General features: G+C 49.0%; 1 protein-coding gene across 1 annotated transcript; it reads right to left on the reverse strand.

Annotated features, from left to right (window-relative positions):
* Window positions 1-3,825: 3,825 nt before the first annotated feature.
* LOC124694630 (transcriptional regulator SUPERMAN-like) lies at window positions 3,826-8,312 on the reverse strand. Its single transcript, XM_047227595.1, has 2 exons — window positions 8,198-8,312; window positions 3,826-4,400 (listed from the first exon to the last, which is right to left on the reverse strand). Exons 1-2 carry the CDS (start codon window positions 8,310-8,312, stop codon window positions 3,826-3,828), a joined length of 690 nt encoding a protein of 229 aa, XP_047083551.1.
* Window positions 8,313-8,638: the final 326 nt, after the last annotated feature.

Below are 8,638 nucleotides of genomic sequence, written 5' to 3' on the forward strand. Positions count from 1 at the left end.
CAGAAGCTGAGTGTAATTGACATCTTCTTGATATTAATATATACTCTTTATCGATCACCATATATACGTGGCAACAGCATGCTACTCTCAAAAAACAAAGGACGAGAAATGTTCAATGGCTGATTGACACAACATTGGTACTCGAAAAAATACGATCGAGCGGTTATTACATTTTTTTTCCAAAGACACACATAGAAAATGAATTTCATCACCATCTAGATATATAACGAAACACGGGCGCAAAGCTCCCAGCGTGCCGAGAATGTGCAACTTTATAGCGCCTAGAGCGGCTATTAGAGCATCCCAACAGTCGCTCCATTCAGTGCTGTATCTAAAAAAATTGACTGGTTTAGCGCGTGGGCGCAAAATAAGAGCATCTCCAACAGACGCTTTATCCCGCGATGTATCCAAACAGGTGACTAATTTAACGCGTGGGCGCAAAATGATGATCCAACAGGTGCTGTAAAATACAATTTGGGGCAAAAGCGCTATGTCATACATTATATCTAGCGCGCTGAAAAAAGCGCGTTGTATAAGTCACGCGCAGAAGCAACTACAGATTTTTACAGCTCCAAGGTTTAGAGCTTCTATTGGAGGTGAATATATCCTCACGCGTAAAACATAAATGGAGCGCGCTGTAAAGTGATTTTACAGCGCCAAAATTTAGATCGCATGTTGGAGATGCTCTAATGCTCCAACAGGTGTTGCAACCGGCTGCAAAATACAGCCTAGGACAAAAGCGCTATGTCGTGCATTATATCTAGCCCGCCGAAAAGAGCGCGCTGTATAAGTCGTGTGCAGAAACAACTACGGATTTTTACAGTTCCAAAATTTAGAGTTTCTGTTGCAGGTGAATATGCCCTCACGCGCAAAACATGCATGGAGTGCGCTTTATAAGTCGCGCGCAGAAACAACTACGGATTTTTACAGCTCCAATATTTAGAGTTTCTGTTGGAGGTGAATATACCCTCACGCGCAAAACATGGATGGAGTGCGCTGTAAACTGATTTTATAGCGCCAAAATTTAGAGCGCCTGTTGGAGATGCTCTTACATGCATGCCATACATATTCCCTTCGCGTATAGGCGATCAACTAATCAAGCGAGATAAATACTATTACTTTTATATAATCATTTTATATTATTTATATGTTATTACTAATTTAGCGTTGTATACTACCTCCATCACAAGGTTTAAGGCTTATATTTTTTTGGAAAAGTCGAAGTAAGTAAACTTTGACCAAAATTTTAGAATAATCTATCAATAAATATGATATTTTGTAGATAGCACATAAAAATATATTTTATTATCTATCTAATAATATCTATTTTGTATTTGACATGTTAATAATTTTTATAAGAACTTAGTCAAACTTAACATAGTTTGACTTTCTAAAAAAATATAGGCATTAAACCTTGAGATGGAGGTAGTACTAAATCACCGATAAATAATATAGAAATATAGAAAGGAGGAAGTACCGGTATCACCGAATGAAAGGACTGATGTCGCTACAGTAGATAGTAGTACAGTATAATATGACAAGAACACACAAATGTACATAGAGTATCGAACGTGGCGATATCAAGTCCGATCGCCGACATAGATTAGTATTTTATATGCGGCCCGAATGTTTCCACCGATCGACGACGACACCTGCATAAAATATTAATTAATTAATCAGTCGCCCTGTTGGTTAAACTACTGTAGGTACGTACGGGGAACTAGATTAACAAAGGCATCAAGGTGAACTAGCTAAGAGCATCTCCACTCCTTTGCCCTTCCCACGCCGAAATCCGGGGAAATTTACGTCCGGATTAGACGTAAATTTGGCGTGGGGAGGAGTTGTTTCCCAGCCGCGTCCTCAGGCGAAGACGACGATGTAATTTTGAAAAACTTAAACTTGACAAACTATGGTTAAAAACGGCAAATTTAGACTAAATTAATGATATTTACTATATAGAGGGCGAAGTTCATACATAGAGGCCGAATTCGACTATATTTCGAATTCGGCTAGGGGAATACAACTTAAATTATAAAACACGGCGTTCTACATGCCCAATTGGCGGTAGAACACCGTGTAGTCGCCGCCGTCGTCGCCATCGTCGTCGGAGCCGTCGTCGAACTGCGGCGGCGCGGCCTGGCTGCTGCCCTGGCCGGCGTCTCCCCACCGAGGCGGCGCTGGCTTGTACCATTCGTCGTCCGAGGCTTCGAGGTCGACGACGGGGACGACGACGCCGGATGGAGGTGTTGCAGGCCGGCGGTAGAGAGCGACGTCGTCGGCGACGGTTGGAGCAGCGGCGCGGGCGGCGAGTTGGCGCGCGGCGGCCAGGTCCATCAGCCGCCGCTGCTGCTCCGCCTCCTCGCGCTCCCAGTCGCGCCTCGACCACTCCAGGGTGGCGTCCTCGGGGAGGGCGTTGTCGGCGGGCACCAGGTCGTTGAGCGACCTGGCGATCGCCTCCGCAAAGGCGGCTTCCTCCGCGCGCTTCGCCACCTCCTCGGCGAGCTTGTTTGCGGCGGCGTTGACGGCGGCAGCGCCGTCCTCCTTTGCCGACTTCCTCTTCCGCCCACGCTGCGGGGAGGAGGGCTCGTGGATGACGAGGGCGCCGCTGCGCCCTCTGGTCGGCGGTGGTGGAGACGCTGGCTCCTTCTTCACGCCCGCCGGCGTCGACGGAGACGGCGCCTCCCTTTTCACCGGCGCCAAGGACGGCCTCGGCGCCGATCCGGAAGACGACGAGCTGGCAGCCATGCGCCGTGGCTGCCAGACGCTCCTCCGGCGTCGGCTCGCCGATGCCCTCGATGCAGGGGGCATCGTGAGCATCGGGAAGTTCCCGCCCTCGATGTGCTCGAGGACGTTCTCCAGCGTCCGGCCCGGCGCGCTCCACCAACATCGGCGGCCCGCTGCGTTGTTGCGCGCAAGCGGAGGCGGCGGGCCGTCGTAGGCCGCCAGCTCCCGCTCCCACCGCAGGAGGAAGTATGAGTTCCACCGCGTGTAGTTGTCTGGGTGGTGGCGCGGGTCGGCGCGCTCCTCGTCCGTCATCGTGAGCCGCGCCTCCTCGATGGCGACATCGAGGGCTTGGCCCCGAGGCGGCGGCGGGATTGGTACTCCGCCGCGACTTAGCCGCCACCCGCCGCCGGGAGGCCTCGTGTCCGGCGGGCAGGGGTACCCCGCCTGGTGGAGGAGGTGCCCCTCCCACTGGTGGAGCGACCGGCGGGGGAAGCCATTGGAGGCTGCGCCGTCGTCGTCGGAGAACGCCATCTTCGTTGGAGGTGGACGGTGAGTGGAGGGAGAATGGAGGAAGAGTGGAGCAGGGGCGTCGCGGCGAGCGGAGTGGCCTTAAATAGGCGCGGCGGGCGCGGCGAGCGCCGGCGATTAATGCCGCGTGGAAGACGATGCGTGCGCGGAAGACGATGCGATGGCATTAACTCGCCGCGTGGAAGCTACGCGGCCGGCGAATGCTGACCGGCGGCAGGCTTTTACAGCGCGCGGAAGACGATGCGATGAGGACGACAACCAGTGTCTCTCGCCGACAAGTTGGGGCCACCAGACGGGCGGGAAGTTTCCTCGCCGTTTCGCGCGCTTTTCTTTCGTCCGGAGTCCCCGAGAGCTTCCCGGGGAGCCGGGGATGGCGTGGGATCTCCGGATGAATTTAGGCCCAAATCCAGACGAAATCGAGAAACCGGAGGCGCGACTGGGCCAAATTTCGCCGTCCGGATGGAAAAAACGTCTTTCGGGGGCCTAGTCGGGGAGACGAGTGGAGATGCTCTAATCAATCACCTTTGCAACTTAAAAGATGAGCATGAGTGGCCAGCAGGCGCCGCTAGCTTGCTAGAGGCGCAACTGGAGGTCCAGCGTCTCGCGGGCGCTGCTGCTGCCGATCTCGCTGCCGAGGGACACCCTTGACCGGTCCACCTCGTCGTCGCGGCTGGAGGCAGACGGGTCCAGGAGCAGCGCGTGCTCCGGAAAGCGCAGAGCAACGCCGGCCCACCTCCCGAGCCTGGAAGCATCGGCGGTCGCTGGAGGCGATGCCGCCGCGCCGCCGCCGTGCGAGGCGATGGAATAGGACATGGACCGGCCGGCGCCAGAATCGCACGGCGGCCCGGTGGACGGCGCAGCCCCGAACAAGGTGGCGACTCCAAATGCATCCATGCGGTAGGGGTCAGAGAGGTAGGGGTCGTTGAAGAGGAGGTCCTTGCGGTGCGCGTTCTGGTGGCCGCCGAGCGCCTGCGACTTGAGGAATGTCTTGTCGCAGAAAAGGCACTGGAACAGCCGCACCATCTTGCCATCCACGAGCGCCGTCGGCGCCGCCTTCTCGTTCCAGCTTCGGGCGGTGCCTGCCGTCACCAGCCCGAGCGACAGATCTGGCACCGCCTCCAGTGCCGCCGCCTGCATATGGAACCACTCTCCATCGAAAATCAAACACTACATATATGTGGGCTCCCGGGCTTATCGTGGATGTCCATTTATGCTTCAAGATGTGTGCAATCTGGTATGTAAATTGCAAAAAACCCCTACTGTATATTTTTCTGTCAGTACAAAATCAACTCTAATCTACCAACTATTTGCTATGCGATCCCTAGGCTGGCTGCTACTCGATCGATACTGCCATGCCGAAGAACCATCAACAGTTCAACACTACTACAGATTCATTACACCAATTAGTATATAATTAGTACATAGTTCTTTCGGTTTCTGTTTTCCACACCATTACGTTAATTAGACCTGGACCAAGAAATTCCCAGTAAGTTTCGACCAACTTTTTTCCAACATGTAAACTGGGACTGCTCTCCGACACATAATTTCCTTCAGGGGTAAAATCTTACATTCGACTTTTTCACTACTAATTTGCTTGCAACAAATTATGTTGATAATGAATCCTATTTAACAACAAATAGGTTGTCCATGTCTTACTTTCATGGTTCTATTTTTTATATCAACGATATTGTTATATTACTAGCTGTGTTACTCCCACTTCCCATTGTGAGTAGTCTCATATAGCGTGTCTCTTAAAAACCACTTTCACCAATCAAGGATGAATGAGTTTCCCTGTCTTGCTTTATTTTCTTCTACATGCATGTAAACTTGATGATGAATGAGTAAAGGTGATTCGCTTGGACAGATGAAATATCAACGTAGTTCTGGTCACATATTTTTACCACTGGTAATCAACTTTTGTTTTGCCACCCATCATTGTGTCCTCTCGATGAACACAATATCTATCTACTGATATTCGTACAATCCATATTTAAAAGAAATACTTTGAATTTAAATCCTCATAAAATCCTGCTTGAAATTAAAAGAATTATGATCTATAATGTTTCAATTTCAATAGTAAAATAAATATTAACAAAATTTTGCATGTCCAAGTTTCCGCAGCAATGCGTGGGAAATCATCTAGTCTTCACAATAGTTACACTAATGGCAGTGTTGGTTTTTTAATTGTAGGCTTTCTTTACTCATGCACCTGGTACAAATGACTTCACAACAAAGTTAGTGGTGGAGATCTCTAACACTCTGCCATGACAGACAACCTCTCGCCGCACATCCTTCTCTCGTGTCTGCTTCATCCGGTGTGTCGCGCACTAAATATCATCCTCCACCACGAGATGTTCTTATTTCTGCACGTACTAATGACCACGTGATGCGCAACCGTGCCAAGTCTGGCTTTCCTCTACCCACCTCATGGCTTAATCTTCATTCCACTCTCTCTCTTTCTGCTCTTCGTACTTCCTATAAAGCTACTCTTCTGTGGTGACCCTGCATACCACTGCATGTTGTAGTATGCCAATCGTTGACATAACATGTGTGAAGTACCAATCCACAAATATTACATCCCTCAGATTAGTACAACAAAAGCATAGCTGATCTTTATTTCATTCACATAATATTAAAAGCCATATAATTACATCACTTGGAGCTCCTCCTGAGCCCATAGAGGTTTACTCCTAGGTTCTAGGTGAACCCTACACAACTTATACAATAAAGGTCATAGCAGGCTAAGCATTAATTTATTCGAGCAGCTAAGTACTATAGAGTTCGTGTTGCTCGACTACTACTAGTACTCTGGTGTCTAAGCTTGTTCTCCTTCGGGAACCTCCTCGGTTTCATACACTATAAGGTAGTCGACCCCCTCTACTCCTCCAGAGAGGTCTTGTTTTTCGTAGAAGATCCCATCTGCTCCGTCTTGTCCTTTGTTGGCTTCCTCAAGGTGATTCAGACAATCTAAGCAACGATTATAAGAGGTATGCGTATGAGCGTACTCAACAAGTTCATAATAGGAAAGAGGTGTTTAATGCACTAGCTACGACATTAGACCAGAAAGTCTAATACCAATGCATGTTTTATAATCATTTCTTCACAAGGTTGCTTTTATTCAGAAGAACTATGCCCGTCAGGCTTCACCGGTTTACTAGAACCTCATGGAGTTCCTTTCCGGCAGTGTTCACAGTTCCATAACCCGGAACAGGGAGTGACAGGTCACGATTCATTACACTCTGCATAGGTGTGTTGATGTACCCATAAGAGATCTTAACCTCGGTGCCAACCGGGCAGCTTTCCCGTCCACACTTCCGTCGTGTGAGGCCCGGTATAAGGTCCTAGTCAATATTGCATTCCCCGCGACCTCGCACACCCACCCTTTGTTGCAATTCCGACCTTGGGTCCTCGCTGGTCAGTGTATCCCTTGGATACCATCCGACCTCGACTACTACCAGGTTCCACAACCTGATACCTTCGCCGGTCGTTGCAACCCATCATAGATAGCATTACCGTGGAGACTTAGAGGTTCCCCACCCATCCGGTTGTTTTCGCAAGACACAACTGCTACGGTAAGCGCATCCGTTGATGTACGAGAGGAGGAAACACACTTGACTACTCTGTCCCATTCCAGATCTTATGGTTAACACGGTTGTTACGGCACAAGAATCACTGGACGATATTTGTTGTTTAATCCTAGATGGATACAATCCTTGCAATGGAACCTCCACCATACTCATGCCATGGTTCCATTGCCTACCACATATATAGTCATATTCATAATTATGAAATTAGCATCTTTGCTTTTTATGCAAGAGTGATAAGTATAGTACTTTGCAAGTAATTTGGTAAAAATACTCAAAGTAACATGAGAAAGCGATGAACTTGCCTGGTAACTGCAAGGTAGTGCAGTTGGATTGTTTGGACGGACCCTGGTCCTCTGTTTCTGAAAGATAGCATCATTGTCTGATAAGGGCAATGGTTAAAGATTCAATTATGCATGCTTTCGATTTTTAGGGTTTGGTTCCCCCCTTCCCGATGCTTAATTATTTAATGTCAGAGGTGGCTAATAAGAACAATTTAAGAATACTCCTTAAGAGTGAAAATAATATCTTGGAATATTGCCAAGATTTGTTTAAGTCCAAATAATTTATGGACTTATTTAATCATTAAAAATATGGAGTTTATTTTTAATGATTTTTATTAATTCATTATTCTTTGGATTTAATTATGGCTCAACTTTAATTTGTCTCAAAAATTCCATCTCATATTTTATTATGAGAAAGAATTAAATATTAAGTGGTTTGCATATTTTTCTCTATTTTTTAGAGTTATATTTAATTTATAGAATTTTGTCAAAATTTCAATTTAATTGGAATTTGGAAATGACCAAACTATCCTTGGGCCCACCTGTCAGGCCGCCTGAGCTGGTTAGGTCGGACCAGCGCTGTGGGCTCGGTCCAACCGACCTAGTTGCTCGCGTCGCCTCCTTCGTCCTAACCCTAATCCCCTCACACGCTCCTGCGACCCATGGTCGCCGTCGCTGCTTTGTTCCGGCCACCTCTGGCCATCTCCGGCGATGAGATTGGTCACATCTGGCTCGCCTCTCGACGGCGCACCCGATGGTCCGCGTCGATCTGCGTTTGGCGGTTGCCTCCGTTCGCCCCCAACCCTACTGCAACTAGGGTTGCATGGGTTCGCGGAGATTCGCCGCTCGCCGACGTCCCTGTCGTTGCGGTGCTGCCATGAGCCACGCCGTGGTTGTGCTGGGCGTTGTGGCGTTTGCCGTGGCCTGGCCTGGCTTGGCCTGGCGCTGCCATTGTTTGGCGTGTGCCGCCGTGGCCGCCATGGCCTAGCTCTCCATCTGCTCGCCCAGGTACGTGCTCCGCCCCCCCCTCTCTCTCTCTCTCTCTCTCTCTCTTGTCTGTTCTTCCTCCTCACTCACCATTGGATGCTTTGGCATCCATGGTGTTGCGCTGCTGCTGCTCCTGTGTGCTGCTCATGTGTTCTGCTGCTGCTCCTATGTGCCCTAGTTGCCATGCTATTGCTTCTGTGGCCATGCCTGTGTTGTTGCTCTGCTTATGCTGCTACTATCTCCATGCTCTAGCCTATGTTGCTCCTCCCTACTTGCTGTGCATGGTTCTGTGGAATTCCTAGATGCTACTGGCATGCTTATTGATACGTCTCCAACGTATCCATAATTTCTGATGTTCCATCCTTGTTTTATGACAATACCAACATGTTTTGCTCACACTTTATAATGTTTTTATGCGTTTTCCGGAACTAACCTATTAGCGAGATGCCGAAGGGCCGATTCTGTTGTTTTACGTTGTTTTTGGTTCCGAGAAAGGCTGTTCGGGCAATATTCTCGGAATTCGACGAAACG

This window comes from Lolium rigidum, chromosome 3 (genome assembly GCF_022539505.1).
Source record: "Lolium rigidum isolate FL_2022 chromosome 3, APGP_CSIRO_Lrig_0.1, whole genome shotgun sequence".
Taxonomy (NCBI): Eukaryota; Viridiplantae; Streptophyta; class Magnoliopsida; order Poales; family Poaceae; genus Lolium; species Lolium rigidum.

Coding starts and splice junctions, on each gene's coding strand:
- LOC124694630 (XM_047227595.1), bottom strand. CDS start 8,312: ATGGCCACAGAAGCAATAGCATGGCAACTAGGGCACATAGGAGCAGCA. Junction 4,401..8,197: donor GGATGCCAAAGCATCCAATG/GTGAGTGAGGAG, acceptor TTTTCGATGGAG/AGTGGTTCCATATGCAGGCG.